General features: G+C 35.8%; 1 protein-coding gene across 5 annotated transcripts in view; it reads left to right on the top strand.

Moving 5' to 3' along the window:
* The window catches only part of LOC149078024 (uncharacterized), a 41,574-nt gene that overhangs the window by 8,075 nt on the left and 5,799 nt on the right, over positions 1 to 27,700 (top strand). For all 5 annotated transcript variants that reach the window (XM_089241582.1, XM_089241584.1, XM_089241581.1 and 2 more), the window contains exons 3-10: positions 1,757 to 1,949; positions 6,197 to 6,983; positions 7,939 to 8,250; positions 11,746 to 11,910; positions 13,227 to 13,265; positions 16,593 to 16,843; positions 24,660 to 24,824; positions 26,657 to 26,860. In XM_089241582.1, the coding sequence (XP_089097708.1) occupies positions 1,757 to 1,949; positions 6,197 to 6,983; positions 7,939 to 8,250; positions 11,746 to 11,910; positions 13,227 to 13,265; positions 16,593 to 16,843; positions 24,660 to 24,824; positions 26,657 to 26,860 (2,116 nt within the window). The remainder of the gene's footprint in view (positions 1 to 1,756; positions 1,950 to 6,196; positions 6,984 to 7,938; positions 8,251 to 11,745; positions 11,911 to 13,226; positions 13,266 to 16,592; positions 16,844 to 24,659; positions 24,825 to 26,656; positions 26,861 to 27,700) is intronic.

Raw genomic sequence — 27,700 nt, forward strand, 5'->3', positions numbered from 1 at the left:
AAGGGTTAAAGCAAAATTTTGAAGGTGTTTGGTACTCTGGTTCCTCGTGCACAGGGAGAGTGCTCTACCATTTAGCTAGAGGAGACAGACATTTTCTTTCCTTAGAGCATATGTATGCACTGAATGGGACATGGGCAGCCTTCCAACTCAGCTGTTTGCTTTTAACGACAATAGCCTTTCTCCCTTCCCAGATAGTGATGTGATGCAAAAAATGATGTCACTCTGTGCTATTCATACAAAGTAAGAATGAATTTTCTTTCCGAAACTCATCTTAATCTCTGCTTGGTATTTTGAACTGTGTATAAATAGCAGAATGTTACATAGTGTGTTTCTCTCTGTTCTGGGACTCATTCTGGTGTGGGCCGTTAGCCCCCAAAGCAAATTGTTTTGTATTATCTGCAACAAGCCCTCAGCTGAATGAAAATGATCTGCTGCAGTGAAAGTTCCCATGATATATTTTCTAGGCAAAAGAGTTTTTATTTTAATTCTTCCAGAGATTGTTGTTATGCAGCAGCACTGATTGTCCTATGACACACTTCACTGTTTTTGGCATATATTCTGCTCCTGGGGCACCTAGGTCAATTTTCATTTACAAATGAAGTGTATTGTGTTGTGAGAGGTTTTGTATGTATTGTAGAGGGCAGTCATGTGGCAACCTTTAATTTCGAACACACTGTACGCAGACTTCCTATAATATTCTATTGCAGACATATCTACCGGTACAAGAGATTTCCAATTCATTCAGAATTTTCTTTGAAGACGCTTTTTTTGGCTCACATCTCAAATTATTGCTATTCTCTTCAGCCGACCTGTTAAAGAAGACGGACCTTACTGTACTTTTAATATTCAGAATAACATTTGCTGTTCTTTAAAAAATTGCTAAGCAGTGTCATAGGCTACTTTACCACACACCAACTCTGGTTATATATCGCCATATGACAATTTCCAACCAATGGAATTGAGCGGGAAATGAAGGTACCATCTATCGGTTGTGGCCTTAGGATCGGTAGGTAAAGAACTTGATTCTGATGTTCTTTTGCTGGATTTCAAACCCATGGACCTTGCTGGTAACCTTCATAGTTGAAGATGAGCATCTTACCACTGCACCACTCGGGCCAGTGTCTTAGGCTGGGATTACACTATAAAAGTTTGATAAAAGATCTTCTACTACAACAGCCCATGAGTTACATTCCCTCGAATGTAACTGATAAGCTTATTGGTTGTATTTTTCAAGTTTTATCAAAGAACATTTATGAAACTATTATGTTGCAATCTCGGCCTGAGACATATTTTATCATATTTCTCGAGAAATTAATCCGCATACCTTTTTATATATGAGATAGCCTTTTACCTTGTCCCATCTTTGCAAATCAAGTTTCATGGGAAAGCAACCATGTCGAGACACTCCTGCAAGGGATATTTTGCTGTAAGGACATGCAGATAAGGAAAGTGATGTGAGAAAAGGGGGACTAGTATAGTTCTTTACAACTGCATTACACTAAATTGGGGGAGGAGGAAATATTCACTGAAAAAGTATCGCAAATTTTTTAATGAATTTTTAAGATATTTTTCACCATTTTCATCATTTGTTAAAATTTTTTCTAAAATTTCTGACTTGTACTTTCTTTAATCATCCTTTTTTTTTTCCCATCTGGTCTTATAGTCCCCCCCCCCCCACACTGCAGTGATATGTGTTGAAGAGTTCATTGATTTGTATACCTACATTAAAGAAATGTCTATTGGTTCTTTTTAACAGGTGTAGTAACAAGAAAGTTGATGATGTTGCTAATCATGTTATTTGTTCTCCAACGGATATTGCAATTTGGGGAAAGCGAGGATATTGCAGACAGTTTCTGACCGATCAGAAATGCTCATCAAAACCATGTCGATATTCCCATAAACTTCCACCAGCTGCTGGAAACCCAGACGAAAATAGTGCTCACAATCACGTAAGTTATCTCTATTTTGAGGACTTATAAAGATTTATTTATAATGTTGATTTTTTTTTTAATTCTCTTAGAATTTCAATGAAATTTTTCTTATCTAGAGGGTGCAGTTTCTTTTTTTTTAGTCTCATAGACAGCTTGAAAAATCCCAGGTGCCAGGTCACTACATCAATCAGAAAATCGCTATCAGTGCCTAACATTCTGTATGTGCGGTTGCTAAATTGAGTCTGAATGGCACAAAATTTTCTGATTTCATGACAGTATGTCTTCTAATGTAGGAAAGGGATATAATGACTCGGAAACAGGGATGGTCTCATTTTGCCCAATCCGAAAGAATCTGAAAAACCTACCAAACATCATACCTTAAAACTGCACTTACTTGCAAACACTATGCTTTCTAATCATGTTATAGCATTGTTCTCCTCTATCTAGAGAGAAATACAGTAAAACACCTCGTAATGGACACCCTTCATATGCAATCAACCCCCCCCCCTCCTTTATGACCAAATCATAATGTCTCCTTGTACAATAAAAGTAGCAAAATCATAACATCCCCTTATACAGGATGATTCAGAAAATATGGGGAAACTTCAAGAGGTGGTAGTACACACAAAAACAAACAATTTTCATCAACGAATGCATGGTCTAAAATGAAATGCAAACATGCTAGAGGGTGCACTATTATCCCGTACGTTACAACTGTTAGAACGGTTGCACACTGGAATAACTTCACAGGGCTTTGGCATCTGCAACTTTTATTCACTGTGATGCAGATTTGCACATGGTTTCTTCTTCTTCCCCATTTTACATTTGCACATGCATGGTGTTCTTTTTCTCCCGATAAATTTCAACAGGGATGTCGTTTTAACATTTGTGGAGCGGCCGTTTCGAAATGAGCTAGTGCGTTCACGCTTCATGTTAGATCATGCATTCTTCGATGACAATTGTTTGGATTGGTGTGTACTATCACCTCTTAAAGTTTTTCCCATCTTTCCGGAATCACCCTGCATAATAAAAGTATGTATTTCAAAGCCAACGGTCAGCCCTCTTTTATGGAAAAAATTTTTTGTCCCACAGGTGTCTGTTTTTACATACATTAATAAATTAATGCATTCAATGCTATTTAGATTATAGGGGTTAGAGGAAAAACCCCCACCAAAAATTACACCTTATAGCTGCATTTACTCACAAACAGAAATAGTATGACAGTCCAATAACATCATTAGAAAGCATACTGTTTGTGAGTACGTGCAGTTCCAAGGTGTAATTTTTTGTGGGTCTTTTCAAGGGTTTTCTCTAACCCCTATAATTTAAATAGCATTGAAATAGATAGATTTATTAATGTATTTCTCTCTAGATGCTTTCTAATGATATTGTATTGAAATCAAATGGCTTTCTGGATGCTATGCTTAAGTGAACAGGAAAAATGTGACATTTCTCTCCAATGGGAATAGACCCAGGACCTCTTGCATACGGGCGGGGCAAGCGTACTGGTCATTCTACTATAGAGAGACAATGTTTTTTTCCCCTTTAAACATGCACAGTAGTTTAATTTGCTGAATAGAGACATAGTAGCCTCTTTTAACTTCAGCTAATGGCCTCAAGGCAGCAGTAGAGATGGATGATGATTTTTTTTGCTCGGCTAAGATTCACCTCAACATAACATCCAGAAAGCCTATTGATTTCATGTACCTTAGCTGAGTGAAAAAGAAAAATCATCATCCATCTCTACTGCCACCACCTGGCCATTGAGTGAAATTTAAAGAGGCTGCATCGTCTGTACTCAGCAAGTCATGCTATTGTGTATGTTTTAAGGAAAAAGCATCGTCTCTCTATGGCAGGCATCTTCAACCTGCTACTCACGAGCACAGCAGTGCTTCCTGAAGCACCCATAGTGTTCCATGCCCATGTCAGATTTCCTCCTTGTGAGCACTTAACGTCCTGATTAAACATTTTGTGCAAATAGTATTCAAGGATTAAAATCCTCCTGATTTCATGGATTTGTATGTCAAACTTGTTTCTCACAAGGGTGCTTTTCATTTGATGATGGTTACAAGCAGTGCTCCTGACTAGAAGAAAGTTGAAGACCTCTGCTCTATGGTATAATGGTCAGTGCACTTGCCCGATATGCAAGAGGGTTCCTGGGTTTGATTCCGAGTGGAGAGAAATGAAATTTTTTTCCCCTATTCACTTCCAGAAACCTATTGATTTCATGTATCTTAGCCGAGCAAAAAATCATCATTCATACTATTGCATTGGCATACTCTATTTGGAGAGAAATACATAAATAAATCTATTTGTTACTGTTAAAGCATAATAATTCAGTTATTTTACAGAATAACTGGTTATTTCATGAAATAACTGGTCAAGTCAGTTGAAGTGTGTAATAGAAAAATAATTCCACACTTTAACTAGTTATTCTATGAAATAACTAAAATGATACACAGTTAAAGTGAAAAATAAACAATTTGACATGGAATTATGCAGCATGCAAAATGTTGTTTATGTTATTCAAAAAGCCTTACGATGATGGTTAAAAGAAAGCTAAACATAAATGTGTTTCTTTTTTTTGCACTTTATTGAAGTGTAAATTGTTATTTTATGAAATAACTAGGTTAAGTATGGAATACAATTTAGTTTCACACTTTAACTAACTCGATCAGTTATTCCATGAATTTCATGGAATAAAAGTAGGAATAAGCGTGGAATCTAGATATAGAACACCTAGTTATTTCATGATGAGATAACTAGGTATTCTATAAAATAACAGATTTCATACTTATAACGGTAACATTCTTTTTAACGGTAACATATTCAATGTTATTTGAATTATCTGGGTTAGGAGGAAACCCTTGGAAAAAAAAACCCCACCAAACATTACACCTTTAAACTGCACTTACTCACAAACGGAATGCTTTCTAATGGTGTTACTACTGCATTGTCACTCTATCTAAAGTGAAATACATTAATAAATCTTTGTATTCAATGATATTTTTAGATTGGTTATAAACCCATTTATCATAAGATGCAAAAAAAACAGTTTTGCCCCCCCCCCCCTCAGAATATTTTGTAATGATAACTACTGCCGTTAGTTAATGCCACTGATATAATAATTACATAATTATTGTCATATACTAGGTCTATTATATTTATGTTGGCTACAGTATATATATATAACTTTCCTCATGCTCCAGTATCATAAACCCCAAAATAACCCAAAAACCCTGAAAAAAAAAAAAAAAAAAAAAACATGCACCACGGGCCACTTAAGTGATTTGAAAATATACCATATGGATCACTTGAGTTATCAGAAAATGTCCCATATGGCCATCAGTTGCTCTGGAACTGTACCACAGTCACTCAAGTGATCAGGGAATACTACTTAAAGGATCTAGAAATGCACCATGGACCACTTAAGGGCTCAGGGAAAATGTTCAGCAGACCACTTAATTAATCAGGAAGTATGTCATGGGGCCATTCAAGTGCTGTAGAACTGCATCTTGGGTCACTTTGGTGATCTGGAAATGTGCTGGTTTCAATTTTACTTAATCGGGTTTAAAGTTGTGGGCCACATCAGATGGCTCAGAGGGTCACATTCGATCCCACAGACCATGGGTTGCGCATATATGATGATGGGCCAGCCAGCCTTTTTCAAAGCCGTGTCACAATCAAGATTGTTTTCGATGAAGTCATAACATAATTATTATTTTGAGGATGCTTATCATACTAAATGTATGTTTCACAGCCTACAAGACCGTCATTCACGAGAAAAGGATTGTTCAAAAGTTTGAGAGAATTTCTTTGATTGAAAAATGAAATAGGATTTCCTTAATTTTTGAAAGCGTTCACGTGCCACTCCTGATACCATGGTGTGTCATGGGTTGCAATTTTGCTTATATACCCGGTTTAAATGATAGGCTACTTTAAAAGTCCATCAGAGCGTGGTAAAATGCCTGAGATGAGAAAAAAAATTGTAGGGAAACAATGGTCCGTAGGCCTCAACAATGATCTTCTGAATTTTTACTTCATTTACTGTGGTTCCCCACAATACATTTCAGGCATGTTTATTCCTTTATAATGGTTTGTCACTTCTTTAATGCTGCCAGTACATGAAGAAAACCCCAGGCTGCACTGGGTATTATAGTTAGTTATACATGTTTGTACTTTGTTTATCGATGCACGCTTTTATTTTTGTGGGCTGATTGAATTGATTTGTCTTTATTTATGCCATCTGTATTCATTTATGACAGATGCAGCGGCCTGAGCCTCTATTGAAGAAGATCAAATGTATAGATTCAAGTTTCAAAATCGTAAGCGTACTTGCAGAGTCGATCCAATCACTTAGGAGTTTGCCAACGAAAGCTCAATGTGATGTAACTCTTGGTTTCTTCGAACGTGCAATAAAAATTGACAAGTCTTGTTTGAGTAGCTTATTTAAAGTAGCTCAGGAGTTTAGTGTCTTAGATAATAGTGAAACGTGTTCTGAACTCATTCGCTTGTGCTTTGATTGTGCGGATGATGTACTGTCATTAATAGTAAAGCCTCTTTCCGATTTTCTATGTAAAGTTCCGGAGCCGATATTCGTAGATATTGACCGAAGTCTAGTCGATAGATTCACCAAGAAATTGCATGGATATCCACGTTATCAGAAATCTGTTATGATTTTGGATGAGCGTATGAGAAGATATTATCGAAATGCTTCATCTAATGTTTCCAAACATCAAAGTGAATCAGAAAATCAGATGGCACCTGACGATGGATATGCAGGGCAAATGATTCCTCATGCAACAACGAGGCAAACCTCTGTTCGCACTTGGAATGGAATCAGTAGTTGCAGCTTTCACGGTGCATTGCCTGATATTTGTGCACAAGTTGCCTCTGCCATCAGTGAAAATAATGAAAGTGTCATGGCATCTATTTTTCAACATATAGTGAAAAAGAACAACAGTTTGTTGATGTATGCTTTACAGAAAGCTCTTTGTTCTGACATGCTAAAAGGGCACCAGAGATATAGAAACCTTATTACTTCTGTCTGTGGTAAGTCTTGCTTTTGTTTATTTAAAAAAATTTTTGTGCATGCATACACAGGGGTGGATTTATGAGATTATTTGCCGTCTGTGGGTGACACAAATTTTGCAACCCTTCTCCCATTCAATGCCAATTTTCCTGAATGCTCAATCCTTAAATTTGCATCCTTCAGCTATAGCTCCACTCCCTGCCCCTGTAAATACACCTCTAAATCATTCTTTTGGTCACTTTCATTCTCATCCCCCACAAAGCAATGTTATCCAAACTGGGTTTATTTCAAAATGAATTATTTTTAAGGCTTCAATGTGTGTGTGTGAAAATGTTTATTTTTTATGTTAAAATTTTTTTGTCGCACTGGTGTCCACAAAAACACATAAATAATATTCATCGCCAATAATTCACAGCAAGGAAAATTCAGGCTGAAAAATTTATTGACAAAGGGACATCGTGAATGAGTGGCTGTGCAAGTGAGTGATGGATGACGCGAGTCAGGGAGTTGATGAGTGAGCAAGTCACCCATACTGCCGTTCCCTCACTCAATCTTCATTCCTTGTCACTTCATACTATTTGGCCACTCGTATGGTTACTCACTCACTCTATCACTCATATGAATGACCACTTGTTCACTTATTCGTTCATTCATATGACGACTCACCCTGTCACTCATGAGGACTTACTCATTCGATCACTCATAAAGTTACTCACTCACTCATTCAGCAACTCATTTGCTTGCTCACACATTCAGTTACTTTCTCAATCATCACTTACTCACTCACCAGTGGCAAACTATTATTGGCAAATTTTCTCAGGAGTGATTTTTCTGTCTGTGAATTGCATGGCGATGAATTGTTGTCTGTGAATTTTCTGTAAATTCTACAAAAGAGGGGGTTTTATTGTATTAATCACAAATTGTTTGTGTTTTAACTTGATTTGAAGTTGTTTTCTCCCTCTCCCCTACCCGTAGCTGACAAGAGCGACATAAGCTGTCTTCAACTTCAACCAGAAGAAAGAGTAATGCTTGCACAGATTGGTGTTTCCCTGATGTTGGAAGCATATAGCAGAGAACTCCATGATGTTGCATTCAATATACTTCACAGCCTACATGATGCAAACATGAGCTACTATGAATACCAAATTTCCGTATTGAGCAGGAGCAAAGACTTTCTTTCCAGACTCCCAGACATGCATATAATACACCCATCTGGTGTTGCTCTAGTTGCCATTGCGGTATGTCTGGAATGTTCCAAGCCTTTGGAAGCTCTCAAAATCTTTAGAGGTACGTTCTTATTCGTAACAATCAATTTTTTATTTTTGAAAGAGGAATTCCTGGAGCAAAGGGCCGTTTTTGGTATGAGTTAATTTTTTTCTCAGTGTTTCCTCTGCACCAGTGGTTCTCAATCCTGGAAAACCTGTGACCCTGTAGATTTCTTTTTGTGAGTAGTGCAAGGTCCGGTCATATACACGACTAATAGGAAAAATGGAATGCCAAGTCACTCACGGCCTAGTTTGACTGATCTCAGGGCTCAATGAGATCAGTCAAACTAACTCAGTAAAGATAACTACATCAACCTCTTGTAAATTCAAAAGTAATTCTTTTTTTCCTGGGAGATCCAATAATTACTGTTTGAATTTGCAATTTCAATTTTGTCCAACTTTTTCAAAAACATTGAAAGAGTAGATGGAGATCGACTCTTTTGTTTTTCGAACTCTAGTTTTCGAGTTCCTTATAACAGATTTTTCATTTCGTTATACCAGAATTGCACAATACATTGTTGCTGTGTGAATTGATTGAAGTATTGGGAAAGTTTTCTTTACAACGAGATTTTTGCTTTAACAGCATTCGTTATAACGGGATTCGACTGTATACTCATATGAATTATCTCTCAAAATATTCAAAGACATTTCAACTCAACATTAGCTACAAGATCAAGACTTTTTTATGACAGCCCTTTGGCTTACTGAAAGTGTGATGATTTTTTACATATTTACTGCTAATATTCATTAAATTTTATTCATTTTATACGCGAGTACGTTTTTATTGAATTTTATTAATTTTATATATTAGATTTGTGTTATTTGATACATGATATTTTGTTTACATTACCTGGAACTCGCTGACAATGTGTAAAAACTTGTATTTGCTGCCAGTGATGGTCTGCGGTGTCATTTTCATATTTTGATAGGCCTCCAGAGACACTAGAGGCCCCCATGTAACAATGTGCTGAAATCACCTTGCGTAATAGAGATTGGGTGTCTCTCTGTTCTCTCGTCCTAGAAAACCTATCTTTTTAAAGTCTCAATTTACACTAAAACCTTATCGGTTAGTTTTCGTTCATGGAATCCAATTTCCATATAATGAACACCTTTGAAAAACTGCATCAACGGGGGGGGGGGGGGTTGTTTCAAATTGTTTACTTCAGTAGCTCTCCTAAGATTCAATAGAAATAAACCACAAATTGTGACAAAGTTTCTGCATCAGAAAAAAAATGGTGATGTATAACACAAATTTCACCAAAGCTGAATTGGCTATGGGCTTCTCTCAAATTGCACATCCAATGATTTTGATATGTAATAACACAATACAATGCATGGTGAAACACAACATGAGAAGATAGAAGGGAAAAAATAAATATAGAGAAAAAACAACACAAACATAATAAAACCTCCCAACAATGGCCGCTAACAGGACTTTGAAATTGTGGGCGCTATTGGAAGAGGGTAGTTTTATTTCTGGCAACGAGCAAGAAAAAGTGATATGAACCAAGACTGTACCAGCAACCCCAAATAGCTTTGTTCACACTGGACCTTCAACTAAACCTTCTTTTCAGGGCATTCCTTGTCCAATTGATAGCTGAAGACATAGGGTCTGACATACGTTCTTGTTAAAAAAAAGAAGAAAAAGATTGACACGCACATCCCCTCAAAAAAATTAATACCCTGGACATTTCTATTTGCGAGCGCCATTTTTTTGGACGGAACCATCCCTTGGAGCAGGGAGTGCAGAATTAATAAAGGGTTTCTAGTAATCAGATTACTTGCATATCCCTCTAGTGATTAGAGTGCTACCAACTGGTCTTCTTTTCTCCCTTATATGATCTCTAAGTTTTTTCCCTCTCCACTGCCTTCAATATACCTGTCTAGAATTTGTATCTAAGAAAAAAAATCATCCACAATCTTTTTCCCTCCATAAAGTTCGGGGAGGTGGGAAAACTCCCTTAAAAATCAGCTTGAAAATTCTTTTTTTTCTCATCGTGATATGCTTATATTTTTCTCGACTCCATGTCCAAAGTCGACGTTGTTTGGAAATTGTTGTTTGGAGGTTACTTGTAATGTCAAGTCCATAGGACTCATTCTGTTCCAACAAAATGGAACTGTTGTTTGGGGATTACTGTTGTTCGAGCGTGGCTGTTAGAGGAAATTTTAATATATATATATATATATATATATACAACCTCTGACAATAAAGTTCGGTGAATGAAGTCACAATGGCCGATCTGGCAATACTGGCGAAGCAAAACGCTGCACATACATAGCGGCAGGTGTTGACCATCTGCCGCCACTGTTGTTCAGTTGAGCGTCGTTTGTGTTCCGTGAAAGACTTGTTTTACAAAGTGCTTGTTTAGTGCGTTGGTTCTTAACTGAGAACAGGAAAATCCACAAAGAATTTCTACCTGAGGGAACGACGATGAATGCTGCAAGGTACATTGAAATTTTGACCCATTTCATGAAACGTCTACGCAGGGTACGACCTCAGTACGCACAACAAGGTTCATGGTTTCTTGTTCACGACAATGCTCGCCCTCACACAGCCAATATCGTCAAACAGTTCCTGGCAAAAAAGGGGGTGGTGCAAATTGAACATCCACCATACTCGCCAGATCTCAATCCTCCAGACTTCTTCCTATTCCCACGACTCAAACTCGCTTTGAAAGGAAAGATATTCCTGACATCCAACGAAACGTGACGAGGCTTTTGAACTCAATCCTAAAGAAGACTTCTTGCAAAGTTTCCAGGACATGTATAGGAGATCTCAGCGGTGCATAGTAATGGGAGGTGACTATTTCGAAGGACAGTAAGGTAACTTTCGTTAGCATTTCATCTATGTTAATGTTACAGGACTATTCACCGAACTTTATTGTCAGAGGTTGTATATTTCACCAATACATTAAGGTACAATATTAATATATAAAAACAACGCACAAATACACATACAAAAACAAATGTGTTATAGCACAATGAATTCCTTTATCTGCACCTCACAGGTTACTTTATTCTGCATTACACTTGCACTGGACATAAGGAGCATCTCTGAAAATTGTCCAACAGTGATTCAGCCAGCATTGAGGTTGATCATTTTTCCCGCTAACGTTGTTTGATGGTCCTTACCTCTTTTTCACAATACAATAACGCTTGTAAATTTCTTTTTTCGCTGTTAACATGGTAATACCTCCAAAATGAATGCCAATAAGAAATTTTCATGCTGATATTAGTGTTCAGCAGATCAAAATCATTCGCAGTTGTATATTTTTGTGTCAGATGCAATTTCATTGTTGTCCAGTGTAATTTGCATGTGTCTGCCAATGAATGTTTTATCCTCAGAAGATGACACCTATTGTTTGTTGAAACATACATTTTTATTATGAGCTTCGGATTTTCCATTGGTTACAATAAATTGAATAGTCTAATGGAACTAGACCGATCAGAATTACTTGAAATTGTATCAACTATGCTATTTGCTTGCATGATCATGTTTGTGATTTCTTTTTATTAGAGTTTTCATGGGTGGTGCCAGAAGAATTCGGAGAACAATACAAAACAAAAATTCATCTCGAAAGAGCGGATTTTTTCGAACGTCTAAGTCGAGCTCTTTGTAAAATGAAGCGTTTCAAAGAAGGTGTAGAAATACTTACCAAGCTGTACAAAACAATTCTGAATGGTGTGTTTCTTATATGATTTTGACTACAGTTTATATTTACAGTAAATGCGATATTCTGAAAAGATATTGACTCTCAGTTATTTAAATTATTTCTAAGAGGGTGATGACTTGTGAGGAGATTGACTTGAAAATTATTTAAAGAGCTGTGTGAGAATGTTTGATACAGGGTATCTTGATTTTAAAAATCACTGACTTTAAATCATATACTTTTGATACTTCAAACAATTTTGAATATGATTTTTTTAACTTGTATGATGTAATATAAGAGAGAGTGAGATTCATACTTGAATTGTTTACACCTTAATTAATCTATATACAAAACTGATTTTCTATGCGTGTGTCTGTCTGTGTGTATATTCTGTATACAAATCTACAATTTTAGATGTATTGTTACCAAATTTTGCATGTATACCAAACAGATAAACTTGAACGGTAGGTTACTTTAAAAGTTTGTCAGAATTGGGGAAATGTCCGAAATGGGCAAAAACTGTCGGGTAACAATGGTTTTTGGGCCTCAACAATCACTTTCGGAATGTTTATTTTGGTTAACGTGGTTCCCTAGCAATGCGTTTCAGATGTGTATGTGCCTTTACAATGGTTTGTCACTTCTTTAATGCTGCCAGTATATATGTATAATAATTTGTCTTTATAATGGTTTGTCACTTTTTCAATCCCCCCAGTATGAGGCTTGTTGAATAGATGCCATAATCTTCATCAGCATCACTGAGGGTCAGGCAAAGGATGATCGCCATAGAAATCAGTGTTGAAATTGCAGATTTTCCTGTAGAAATGCAGAAATTTAGTGGGTGACTGAAAATTATATGGGCGACAAATTAATTAACAACATGTTTTAGTCAACTAAAACATGAATTGTACACCACACTAACGTCATAAATACTTAAAAGGCCATGAATGAAAGTAAATATAAATAAACGGAAAACATTCAGGCATGCACCAATATATCGAAATTCCCCATCAGAATATTTATGAGTTGTGGAAGGACTTCTATTGAACCAGAAATACTAAAACCATTTCATAGAAATATTTTTAATTAAAATTAATGAAAATTATGTGCAAATCAACATGACAGTGAACTAGTTTATAACTGGTTTCTGCCATCAAAAACCCATCACAGGCTAGGGTATTTCAATTCATATTTTTGAATATGTTCAGCTGGCATATTCTATTTTCTTGATATTTCATGACCATGTGGTGTTGCATTTTTTTTCCGTTATAACACATTAATTATAAATACTGAAAAAATCTGATTTTCACTGAAGTTTTGAATAAAATTTATTTGAATATTTTTTTCCCAGATGTTACGGTGGAGAAGACTCCTGATGAATTGGCCAACAGTAAGATGAATTTCTCATTTTATTTTTTCTTTCATCATGATCTTTTTCAAGTTGTATTTCGAAGCAGTTGCTTGTAAATCATCTTTTGAATGTCTAGTCTAATTTTATGGCATTCATATGAAAGTTGTAGCTTTAAGTTTTACTGCTTCTCTCAACTTAGCATGCATATATTTGATTTTTTTTTTTTGGCCCATTAATCTATAGTTTTTCTTTATTTAACATAGAAGTGTCGTTGGGATCATTTTGACCCCTTTTCCAATTTCTTTTTTGTTATCTCAGCACAGAATAGAATGTTGAACCAGATATTTTCAGACTTTTCTTCAAATACTTGAGGGAATACTGTGACAAATTTTTATATTTCTATGTTAATTATTGAAATAAATAATCATAGAAATACCTAGAACAGCTGAAGGGTCATTTTAACCCCCATAAGAAAAATGATCGATTTTAAAGTAAATATCTGTGGATGGTTTGTGAAACAAGTAATGGGGTTCACCTGTATTCAAAGAAATAATGTCACACAATTGATGTCGTGAAATCATGCAGTATTTTAGACTTGACGTCTGAAGCATCAGAGCTGAGCACCTGGCTACTAACAGATTTGCTCTCGCTTCCGACATTTAGTACAAGATGACGGAAAACCTGTTATTGTCCTGGACTAAAAACAACCATTGATGAGAGCAATTGTTTCCATGTAAATAATGATGCAAATTCTTCCAATACATAGCAGATAAACCAGACAAGTTTGGCATCAATCTCTGGTTAGCAACTGTGGCATGTGATAATTCAGTTCAATATTGTCCTGTTGCACTGAGAAATGCAAACAGCCCACTCATGATATCCGAGCGTATAGGTGAAAGAGCAAAAAGAATGTAATTTTTTCTCAACACCTTGCACACGGCTGTCGCTGCAGATAACAGTGCAAAAAAAAAAAAAATTCTTCTAACACGCCACTTATTACAATAGAACTAATTGTAGCATTGATGTTGCAGACGAGATGCTAGGATATAATTACTCTGATGTGGAACTCGCAGGTGGCATGTTCATGCATGTTACAACGATCTTGGCATTGTCACACTTAACGCTTGCATACTTTTCAAGGAATCCTCAGGCTCCACAGTATCAGGCTGAGGATTTCTTCTTGTGTTGGTGCTTTGCGCAACAAATCAATTCTCCCACACACCAAAAAACTAAAGAAATGTGCCTTTCAACTGTGCAAGAGACAGAATAAGGCTTCTGTCAAAGACAGCTGCAAAGGATGCTAGAAACCATTTTGGGGAAAACGCACTTCTGTCTCTGATTAGTGCGCATATTTTTCAACTTAAGCTAATGTCGAAGGAACTTTAGAACATATTGTGGATTCATTCATAGATTTTGTTCATAATTTCGCTTTGAAACACGTACTGATTTATAATATGTATTGAATCATATCGCCCCTTTATATCTCTATTATAATTTGTACTCATGCAAAAGCACATCGTGAAACAGTTAAATCTTATACAGCTAGACCTCGATATAACCTCAATTCTAGACACCAAATAAAAATGACTTAATGAGCAGGGTGATTTAATAACGAGTAAAACTTTTTGTCCATTATGCTAGCAAAGCTTTCGAAAACTGATGTTTTGGGTAGATTGACGTTATAACAAGGTCTTACGGTATATTGCCAATTCTCCATCATTCATCAATCAAGCAACAATTACTTTTAATAGGGCTTGAATTTCTTATGGGGGGTCATGCTGATCCCTAACAGCTGTTTTAGGTTAGTTGAAAATTCATCTGTTCTAGTGTTAAGACTACATGCTCAACCTATGGCCTGCAGGCCAAATATGATACTCAGAGTCATCCAATGCAACCCATAACCTCAAACCTAATTTTGTAAAAAAAAAGTTAAGTGGGCATTTCCAGATCATTTAAGTGGCATATAGTGCAGTTCCACATAACTTGAGTGGCTTCTGATATTCAGAGATCACTTAAGTGACCCATGGCGTATTCCTAGATCACTTAAGTGACCCGTGGCATATTCCTAGATCACTTAAGTGACCCATGGCATATTCCTGGATCACTTAAGTGGCCAACATCACATTCACAGATCACATAAGTGGCCAGCAGCACATTCACAGATCACATAAGTGGGCAACAGCGCATTCACAGATCACTCAAAGGGGCCCTACAGCACATTTTCAGTCACTTTAGTGACCCACTGTACTGTTCCATACCACTCAAGTGGTCTGCGGCACATTACTTGATCCCATGGAACCTGTGGAAAATTTTTTCACACTTGAGTGACCTGCGACACATTTACTGATCCCTCAAACAGCCCGTGACACATTCCCAGATTCCTTGAGTTACCCGTGACATATTTACAAATCACGAGTGACCAGTGGCACAGTTCCAGAGTGCTTAACCAGTCAACTGTCCAATTAATTTCTCCCAGCGTTACCCGCAGTGCCCAGTTTTTTTTGAAAATGTGCGCGCTTTTCCCCCTTTTTTTTCCTTTCCTTGGAAGTTTGAAATATTAAAATATTTTTTTTATAGCATGTTTTTTTATAGCTTGAATGTGTCGAGACATAATATGACACCCTAAAAGTGGGGAGGGGTGGTCATAATGTCCTGTGACTAAAAGAAATGCTGTTGATGGATTTATGTGGAACCATAGTAGTTGAACCTTTGCTAAAACATATATGAGTAATAAAACAGATGCATCTTCGCAAGGCAGTTGGAAATTGAAACAAAAGCGTTGGGGATGCAGCTTTGCAAAGCATGACAAAGATAATAGTAATAATAATCTCAGACCTTGAAATATAATTGTCATCTCCATCTAGTGATGAGATAATAAAGTAGAAGGATGGCTGTACAGAGATGGCAGCACATGTATGACAAATTATTTCGTCATATCTATGTGAAAAAGAAAAAAAAGTCTGTGTCTGCAAATGCCGTCGTAGGCAATACCATTACGTATGGCAGCGACGGCAAACGCTGTCGTAACCACTTGACTTGTTAAGCGACCTGCAGTGCTTTTCAAATCACTTGATTAAGTAGCCCACAGCACGTTTCTAGATGTTTGTGTGACGCACAACACACTTCCAGAGAGCACTTAATTAAGTGGCCTGCGACACATTTTCAAATCCATGAAGTTGCACACCCGTGATTTAAGAGAGATGATGGTTTAACACACTGCATTTATTCAGCATTATAGTTTTATTTTTACAAGTTGTTAATCTGAATGAAATTAGAGGTTTTCTGTGAATGGAACCCAAAAAATTTTGTAACCTAAAATTCCATTTAAAAAATTGACGTTAATTTAATGTTTTTTTATTCTTCCAGAAATGAACATCAGTTTCAATTGTTTTCTGGCTGAAATGATCAACGACTGTCAGTATGCTGCAGTAATTTCATTATACGAGAACTTCATGATGTTACTCAAAAACAGGGAAAAAACAGATATGAGGATATTTGAAATCAAAGATTTTATTCGCAGAGGTTTGGTAGTCAGTGCATGTGAGCTTGGAGATCTGTTGAAAGCCAAAGATTTCTTACATTCATTTCTTTTACGGGGCATATATCGGATGAATGTGGTAAGTAGAGAATTTCTTTTCTTCTCATATTTCTCAAATTGTACCTATTTTTGTCTTATTTTAGTTTGCATATTCAATGATTAATGATAGATGGTTTTTGAAAATAGATGTATGAAAAATTGCATGACTAACAAAAAATAAATTTTAATAAAAGTTTTACTTTATAAATTAAAATATTTAATAGATGGAGATTTTTTAAAGGACATTTTTTATGCATGGATTTATTCAATTATAACCTATGGATTATGTGCCTGGGGTGGGGCTTACCTAACCAATATTACGAAATTAAATAACACTTACAACAAAGCAAGAACACTAATAATACAAACATGTAACACGTACGATAACAATATCAATTGCCATACATTGGACATTAGACAGGTATACATTTACAGACTTATAAATTTTGTGTTAAAAAACAATAACTGGTTAAAGAAGAAAACAAACAGAACTTCGGCAAGAATCAAACATGAATTTGAAGTCCCAAAAACAAATAAACACCTTTTTCAAAAATGTTTCTTGTTTACTGCTCCAAAAATAATGAATTCATTTCAGTCGACAGCTCATAATTGTAACAATAAATATGATGCTTTCATGTACGCAAAAAGTGTACAAAATTACGAAAATATATTTTAAGATTGTTTTCATAAAATACAATATAAATAGTGACATCAATGCGAAATATTGGAATAATTTAATCATAGCTGAAATAAACAAACATTTATTATGATGTCATGATACAAAAATAAAATAAATAATAAGAAAATAAAAATAAATAAAAAGGATATGTGTGTGTATATATATGTATATGTGTATCTCTATGAGCATGTACGTAGTCATGTGAGTATGTATGTGTATATATGAAGGTTTTGTGAAACGGAAAGGAAAATTCATTTCATAGACTAGTTATTTATACAAGAAATATCGTGATTCAACAATTTCAGATCTCACAATTCAAATTTTTAGTGTGCATAAATTTTTGAAATAGTCATATACTATTACATAACATTTATTAACATAACGTACGGTACTTAGAAAAAAAATGGCGGCAAAATATAATAATTTAATCCATAGGGCTGCCTGGAAGGACGTTATGTCTCTTGGGGTCCAATATGACTATTTATTGTGTTCATGTGTTGTTCTTTCTATGTGCTTTTGTTCTGTCTATATGTATTTTGTGGTTTTTTTTTTGTTCTTTTTTTTGCAAAAACAATGGGGTCACAAAATTGGGGCTTGAATTGTGTCCCTAGCAGTTTATGTTTAATGTATTTTGCACAGAATTCCCCCCCCCCCACATTTACTATTTATATTCCAGTTTCTGATAAGTCACCACTCCATTTATAATTTTTTTCATCAATAGATTTTGTAAATTTGCTTAAATTTTCATCTATAAAGAAAATGTCCTTCCCCTGGCTGTTTCCCCAGCCCGTTTTTAAAATTTTAAAATGGTGACTATCTATCTTCAAACAAAAATATATTCTTATTTTTGGATCTGTTTTTGGATTTTTCATATTTTTTATCAATAGTTTTTTAAATTACACAAATGGAAAGATATGTACATATACAAGCATGTATGTTTGTATATATGTGTATACATACACAGGAATTGAAAGGAATACACAGGAATTATACATACACATATAAACATATAATGAACACAAACTGTTGACCTTAAAAGACTTGAATATGTAGAATCAAATAAAAACTTTCCTCAGTTTTTTTTTTCATTTGTAACATTTTGAAAACATTGTTTCCTACAATACTAGTTGACATCTATTAAATTTTGTGTCGAAAAGTTTAAGAGAGAGAGAAGAATATATCCATCACACAAACACACTTGAACTTCCTTTCAAATCAATTAGAATTGTAAATTAGTTCATAAGTTTAGTTCATAAATTAGTTCTAATTAGATTTATTCATGGAAAAAAGAAATGAATGCAGGAGTGGAAAATCTGCTACAAACTGCTATGATTTCTGACGTTTGCTACATTCTGCTACAATTTTGACAATTTTCTCCTCGTTTGCTACATACTGCTACAAAAACACAGAAATTATTCAATTCTGCTCCATCTTGCACCACGAACAAAATTTTCTTTTAGTAAACTTTGAAGTTGCGTCACAATAGAACCCGACTTTTTGATGATGCCATTTGTCCTCTTCATAATTTTATTTCTTTGGGGCCCTAAATGAAATTATCTTGAGGCCCCCAGGATTTGGCGCCTAAGCTTCCGACAACGTATAAAATGGGGTCAAACTAAGCTAATTACTGCTCACCACAGAACAACAACAAAAAACAAAAACCCTTCAATCGCTGTTTCCAGCTATTTTTTCAAAAAAACAAAATTATTTTCACAAAAAATTCAATCCAAGTACATGTGTTTTCACTCCCTATTTTTAACTGATTTGTGATTGCTGCATGTATTTTACTTTCCAGCATCTTTAACAGATTTTCAGTCTCTTGTTTTACTTCCAAGTTTTCTCTATTCATTTTCTGCTATTCTTTTCCTGTGTCATTTCCTTTTTACACCATTCACCAGCATGTCTGGTGTTCAATGGAAAATGGTTTACATCTGTGCATTAATTAAAATTACTTTGTCTATACCAGTGATTCCCAACATGGGTGTTAACGTCCCCCCCCCCCGGGGGCGATGGAAATTTCCAGGGGGCAGTAGAAGCTAGAGGTATAACATTGGATCCTATGGGTTTGATTGCGTTAGGGGCGATGGGAGAAAAAAAATTGTGAAGAAGGGGGCGATTTGTACGAAACTGGTTGGAAACTATGATCCAGACCATAGTCATAGTTGGTTTGAAAGGTAGATTCCAGCAAAACTTATTTAAGAAGACAAGCAGAGGTCAACAAAAATTCACAAACATTTTCTTTGGGTATGTGGTAGACACTCTGATAATGAAAATGATACAACAAGCTAGCAAGCATCTGTGATATCACCTTCCAAGATCTGAATAGCATGAAAAAAATTGGTCTGAATTATAAAATACGAGATGATCTAACAAACCTATGAAATAAATTGCCCTGGACCTATCCTTTTTTTTAACAGTCATCGCACATAGGCCACAGTGCTTTTAGATAGAGCAGTTATACAGACAGCTAGGGGCTTCCACATCTGGAAATGTGGTTTGCCTAGGTCGTTATTTTCTATTGGCATCCGGGTCAATTTTTCACAGGTCCCTTTATTAAAAAAAGATATAATAGCCCCTGTGCAATATCATGTGAAGGAGCAGGGAAGGCTTGAGACAAAATTCTCACCTGTGCAAGATATCATTATGGTGCCACTGGCATATAAGCCGCATGATTAAAATTAACTGGGGGAAACCCGCAGATTTGTACATGCCATGAGTAATATGGTGAGAGATCAGGGGCAGATCTAGAGCTTGGTGTTGGGAGGGATGTTTTTTCTCCAGTTAAATTGTTGTGGATGGGGGTGACCATACGTCCTGTATTTTCAGTTCAATTATGGTTTTTTCTCTCCCGACTTTTTTGAGAAAAATTCCCTGGTTTTTCCTTTTTTTATTCCAAGTTTTCTTGAATTTGTTATTTAATCAAAAATATTGATACAAGTAATTTTCAACGGATTTATTGAATTGCAACATTACCATATTTACATTTCGCTTTGGGGATGTGATCAGGGTGACCAACCCCCATTCCATAGGTCTGGGTCTGTGAGAGATAACATAGGCAATTTGGTCATTAAAGCTCTTATCCTGGGTTTTATATTCACTTACTTCATAAACTTACACATATTTATTGTATACTATCTGAGTGGTGTTCCAGCTGGATGAAATGAATCAGAAATTACAATGGTTTCAGCAAATTATCCCATCCAAAACAGTCATAGTTTGAAATTTGCAGAAAAGATTTTAATTTCCATTCTCATTTTTGATTTGGAAGATAGATCACAACACTTGAACACATAACAAGTGCAACACTTACATGAATTATCTTTTCATTCTTTTGAAACCAACCATGACTATGGTCTAGACCAGTGATTCCCAACATGGGCGTTAATGCCCCCTGGAGGGCGATGGAGCATTCTAGAGTGCGGTAGAAGCTGTGGGTATAACATAGGATTCTATGGGTTAGGTTCCGTTGGGGGTGATGAGAGAAAACAGTTTCTGAAGGAGGGGGGGGGGGTGATGGGGCAAAAAAGCTTGGAAAACTATGGTCTAGACTAGGGGTCTTCAACCCGTGGCCCGCCGTCACTATTTTGGTGGCCCGCCGAAACATTTCGATCGATTGACGAAATATCGTTAAAAAATAGGGTAAAATAGCGATTTTTTTAAAATTAGTGATTACCAAGTCTACAAGCTAAATCTAAAAACACTCATTTTCAAATTATTTTTGAAATCTGTCTGTATGTTAAAAGCCTCTCATTTGTTGATATTATAGAGAATGTAAAAATATATAAATATCAAGAGGTCTCTCAAAATTTTTTTATGATTTAAAAATTTAAAAAATATATAATTATTTCTTCTAAATGAAGTCTCTATGTACTTTGTACCTTGTGGGGGCACCCCTTTCTTATGAGCTAAATAACACAGTTTCTTGAAGTAAAATGTAATCCTGTGCATGTTACTGCACAGTACTGTATATAAAAACTTAATTGTCGTCGATCAACTGATTTTTCAAGGAGACACCAGTATCGTTTAGTAAGGAACAATTCTTGGTTATGGTTAAGCAGAGAATTTTTCTCTAATAGGGTTGTTAATAAATGGAATAGCTTACCCCCAGAGGTAGTAAATTCTAACACAATTGACACATTTAAAAAAAAAAACAATAAACATGTTGGGGTAAATCGAGAAGCTATCCATGCTTAGAATAAGGCAACTATAAGTATTCTTTACGGGCATTCTATAATATTTTATCATGTGTATATATATATTGTCTGTAATTGCATTTTTAATTGGATTGCTGTATTTTTGAAATATATGACATCCATATTTGTTATCGGAATCTTTTTATCAGCCACTTCGTTGGGCATTTTTCCTGTTGTGGCATGGTTTTGTGTTTGTATTTATTTTTGATAATTTTTTTAAATTTCTTGTCTAATGTTATAAGAATGACTCACATAATATTTTCTAACCTTATCATCCTTTGACTTTCTGATGGTTTGCATAGGTCTCATAAAAACCTACTCAAAGAAGTCTCACATTTTGTAAAAAAACTATTTTAAAAATGACAAAATGCCTCTGTCATTTCTCTTCCATTAAGTAGGAACAGCTGGACTTTGTTGGTTGACATTTTTGAATTCAGCTTTTTTGTAAATCAAGTCTTCTATCATGTACAGGGTGAGTGTGACATGTTCTGCCAAATGAAATGATCACCCATTTCGTTTGGAACCCATTGGTTTATATTCGGTTATGGAAGAAAAATTTGTCAAGTCTGAAAAGATCCAAATTTGTAAAGTTTCTGAGAGGCCTACAGGCAAACCAAACACATTTAAAAAGAACAGAAAAATTCTATAATATGACACCAACTTCATTGAAATATCTGGATTTAATGGCAGACTACAAGCACTGAAAGATTGAAGTTCAAAGCAAATCTTCATCAAAGTTTTTAATTGCTAATTCCGCAAACACCCATCTGGCTGCAATTGGTCAAATTTACCAAACACTTGTCCATTGCACCAGCTTTCAAAAGAGCCTACAGTAAACCATATCAGTGTTCTAGTTCAAGAGAAATTCTACCTTTCGTTTGTAATACATCACTGAAATTGGCGTTCGTTGAAGTGCATATTTGATGAAAATTCTGAATTGGCTGTTGCATATTTTGGTGACAGTTTGATTTTGCAGAAAAAATCCTATAAAGTGACACCATTTCTATTAGGATACGTGTGATTAATGTTGAGCTACAAGCGCTGAGAGATTGGCGCAGTGGAAAGTCAAATTGTCTGCAAAATATATAAGGTGTCTACTTCGACAAACGCTAATTTCAGGGATGTTTTCCCAAACAAAAGGCTAAATTTCTCGAACGAGAAAACTGATATGGTTCATTGTAGACTCTTTCGAAAGCTGTTGCAATGAGCAAGTTTTTGCTAAATTTTGCCAATTGTAGCTACAAGGGTGTTTGCATAATTGATGATTAAAAACTTTGGCAACAATTCAATTTTCAACTTTGCTAATCTTTCAGTGCTTGTAGCTTCCCATTAAATCTAGATATTTCGATGAAGTTGGTGCCATGTTATAGAATTTTTTTCTGTTCTTTCTTTGTGTTTTGTTTGTTTCTTTGTCTTTTCTTTGCATGTAGGTCTGTCAGAAACATCAAAAATTTGGACTTTCTCAGACTTGACACATTTTTCTTCCATGATCAACTATCCCCCTTTAACTCAAATGGTTTGAGATAGTAAAGGGTTGGTAGGGTGTTTCATGTTCCACTTGCGCTCGTCTCTATCACCTCCTTTCGTTTGGTGGGAACAGGTTGTGTTCACCCTGTATGCCAATGGGACCTCCCAAATTCGAACACTTCCGCTGAAGTTTTTTTTTCTGCTAACCAGGGATTCTTCATTTACTCATTCTGTTCTGGTCTTTTCTAATACGTCAGCCATTTTATTTCGTTTTTGTATCACTTATTGTAGTGTCTGCTGCGATTTTCAGGCTTCCGGTTTCCCAGAAGCCTGAAGAAGGTGCCAGTTGAGTGTGCCTCAGTGAATTGTTGTTAAGAGCAGAAAGTCAGCTTTTGATCAAAAGAACTTTTCTTTCTTTATTCCATCTATTTATGGTTAATGGATTTTGTTTGTACTGCAATTTATGATTTTGAGGCCTGTGCCGTTTTGTCTGCCCTTTGCTTGTGCCTCAAATTTTGTCACCCTTCTCCCCCACCAGTCTAATTTTCTTGACCATTCATTCCTTATATTTGCCACACTGGTCTATAGCCCTCTTCTGTAAACATGGCTCAGTCTCTAAATCATTCTTTTAGTGTTTCGCATGCTGTCACACTTTTTTGTTTGCTCTTTTAATTGCTCACTGACCTGGTCCCTCCCTCCCCCTCTCTCTCTGTCACACTTTTGGCCATTCACATGCTTTTTTATGTTCTGTCACTCTTTGTGTTACACACTAAACTTGACTTTGCTCTCTAGGTCACTCATTTGGTTGAAAACCGACCTGGCTCCTCCCTCTCTAGGTCACTCTTTTCTTTTGGTCAGTCACTACCCTTTTCCCCTTCTCTCTTGGTAACTCCTTTAGCTGCTTACTGGCCTGGTCTAGTCCCTTACTCTATAGGTCACTCATTTAGTCTCCCTCGTTCTCTAAGGTAGAGGTGTGGTTTTAAAGTTTTACTGCCTGTGTGCTGTGTAAATTTTGCCGCCTCTCTCCCATTCTGCTAATTTTTTTGACGAATCATTCCTAAATTTTTCTGCCCTTATCACCCTGCGCTACAGCATCACCCACATAAATATACCTCTGATTAGGAAACTAGAATTCTCTCTTTTTTTTTTATAAAGTAATTTTATTGCCGTGAAATGAAGACTCTAATTTTGCAAATTATGTGGGGGATACAAAGGAATCCTTTTCACGAATTATTTTACTTTTTCATACCACATTGCCATGTCATCCTTGGCTGCAAATTTGTGACTTCCCCCCCCCCCCCCCATGAGAAGAATTCCCATCATTCAAAAGTACGTACACAGAATTTGGCTCTATTTTATTTACCAAATGATTTTTTTAACCTATAAATCACCCAAACACAATCTCTTCGTTTATGACCTCCCTGTAAATGAATTACAGAGATGAGATCTCCTGAACGAGTGCCACAGTTTATGGTAATTAACCTTGTGTTTGAACATTGTTTGAATTTTTTTTTCAGGATGCCGTGAATAGGTGTCCAAGATGTATCCGTTTACACTCATACCTATCAAAACATGAGATACGTTTGCTTCTGGATCATTTCATGGATCATTCCTTCACATTGATAACTGATGAGGTACTTGGAATTCAAGAAAAATGGTATTCAATGAAAATTGTTCTCTTGGTGAGCTCGATTCTTTAGTTTATTTGAATGTAAATGATAAAAAAGTATGAAATTATACATGCTCACACAGTCTCATATTGTGTTTAAAAATGTAGAAAAATACCAAAATTAAAATATTAAAAAAAGTAGAAATGTTCACTTAATAGGGGAAAGTACTTCACATGCAGATCCAGGTCAAAAACTGATTGTGGAAGGAAAGCCTGTGTGTGAAGTACATACCAGGCTTGATGGTAGAATATTCCAGATTCTTCCGGCCCAGTATGTATGCCAGGGTTGGCAGGTTTTTGATGGTTGGTCAAAAACCTCAAATATTGCCTCTCAATATAAAAATTCCTATTAGAAATACACACATTAAATGCATGTAAGTTTGACTATGATATGATATATTTAATAGCATTTAATAATGTAATTAATGGTTTCCCAATTGAAGCTTTGTCCGAATGATTGCATGCAAAATAATGCTTTGGGTTAGCATTACCTACTTGATTGGGTGCATCAAGTCTTGCCAGCTATGCTTTTATTGAAAATACTCTTCAAAATTCGGGATTTTATGCAACCTAAGAAATTTTTAGGTGAGAATAAATAATTTTAATTAGTCTATCTATTAACAGATGCTGTGCGAGAATTTTTATATGGTTTAAAATTTCGGACAGATCAGAAAATTTAAAATATCAAAATAGATATTTTCGTGATAATTCAAAATATTAAACACTTCAATCTTTACATGAGTGTGTTATTTTATTTAACGTATTTATCAGGTTTAAAAAACTATTTGACAACATTGACAATAAGTTTTGACTGTTTTAATACCAAGTTTCTGAGGTCAAAAACCTAACCCTGATGCCCTATCACACATATTTTGCATAAAAAGGCTCAATTTTGCTTAGCAAATTGAACACAGGTAATGAGTAGTTTTGATAAAATGTACCATAAAGTTATATATTATTCTGTTCTAGACTTTTTATGCTGGAAAACTCAATTGATATTTTGTTTTAATTACTGTAATAAATCAATGTTTAAAAGTTAAACATTGTAATTTACAAAGAGATAAGTTCTTCATCTTGTTATGTACCTATTGTGTTCAAAACATCATCCAAAAGCATTCATTTAGGTTTTTGACAGTTTAAACCAGTTTTTTATACTTGTCATGTCAAAAGCCCAACTCTGACCAGGGCTTGACAAATCACAAAAATATTTAGGTACCAGCCAAATTTCTTGGGAGCCAAGCATGACTTTTGCTAAAAGAAAATGGTCCTAACTAATGTTTTTTTTCACCTCTTACACAGCTTCATAACCTCTTCCCATTTGTTAAAAGACGTGTAATGTAAAGAATTTTGTGTCATCCCCTTAGACTCCAATTTAGCAATCACACATGTGAAATTTTAGGTTTAAAAGTGCAATATTCACTGAGATACTCAAATTTGAAATCAGAAAAGTTGGAAAAGAACAGCATAAACTAACGGACACAAGCTCATTAAGCTATTCTGTACCAACTTTTCTCCAATGTTTGAATTCAAAAGCTCATCAAATATTGCACTTAGAAATGTGGATTTTTTTTTTTTGTTAGCCTCAAAAACTTTCTGATTGGTTTTTAAAACAGGGTATCATATAAAAAGAACTTTTTAATTTTAATAGCTGTACAACTCTTTGCAATATCAATGATATATCTGAGGCCTACACATTATTTGGATACTTTTAACTAACTGTAAGTATGCGTTTGCATCAGGGGTTTGCCTGTAATTTGCAGCCTTAACAGAACACTGCGTATATATAGAAAGAAAAAATCAGTTTTAGGCTTTTTAACTTCTCACTCTGATCATATTTTATTCCAGGATCATTCCAGTATGAAGGAAGATCAGACACCACATATAAATGTTATCCACGAAATTCCAACTTCATTAAAGGAAGCCAATCAGAGAGTGAGATGCGTTTTAAGAGAGCTAGGATTAGATATTGACGAAAAGCAGTCAAAACTAATGAATGAGATATACCTGTCATCCGAAAAAGTACAGCAGAAGCATCTTCAATGGCAAGCGGTGAGTGTGCATTGAAGTAACCTTTTTTTTATTTACTTGAGTGAAAGTTTGAATTTTATTACTTCATGCCTTTTATCAAACACAAATTTAATTGTTGACTCAGTAATTCAAACTATATATAAACTGAAGAGCCAAAAAAACTGGTACAGGCATGCGTATGCAAATAAAGATATATGGAACCAATCAGATTACTGCACTGCGGTCGGCAACGCCTATATAACACAACAAGTGTCTGGCATAGTTGTTAGATCGGTTACTGCTGCTAAAATGGCAGGTTATCGAGATTTAAGTGCGTTTGAACGTGGTGTTATAGTCGGCGCACAAGAGATGGGACCGAGATGCATCTCCGAGGTAGCGATGAAATTTGGATTTTCACGTACGACCATTTCACGAGTGTACCGTGAATATCGGGAATCCGGCAAAAAATTAAATCTACGCCATCGCTGCGGCCGGAAAAAGATCATGCAAGAACGGGACCAACGAGGACTGACGAGAATCATTAAATGTGACAGACGTGCAACCCTTCTGCAAATTGCTGCAGATTTCAATGCTGGGCCATCAGCAAGTGTCAGCGTGCGAACCATTCAACGAAACATCGTCGATATGGGCTTTCAGAGCCACTCGTGTACCCTTGATGACTGCACGACACAAAGCTTTACGCCTCGCCTGAGCCCGACAACACAGACATTGGACTGTTGAGGACTGGAAACACGTTGCCTGGTCTGACGAGTCTCGGTTCCAATTGCTTCGAGCTGATGGACGTGTACGGGTATGGAGACAACCTCATGAATCCATGGACCCTACATGTCAATAGGGGACTGTTCAAGCTGGTGGAGGCTC

Source organism: Pholcus phalangioides, unplaced genomic scaffold, assembly GCF_987345545.1.
Source record: "Pholcus phalangioides strain wild (caught in Gottingen) unplaced genomic scaffold, Ppha-v1.0 ptg000014l_1, whole genome shotgun sequence".
NCBI classification, from domain to species: Eukaryota; Metazoa; Arthropoda; class Arachnida; order Araneae; family Pholcidae; genus Pholcus; species Pholcus phalangioides.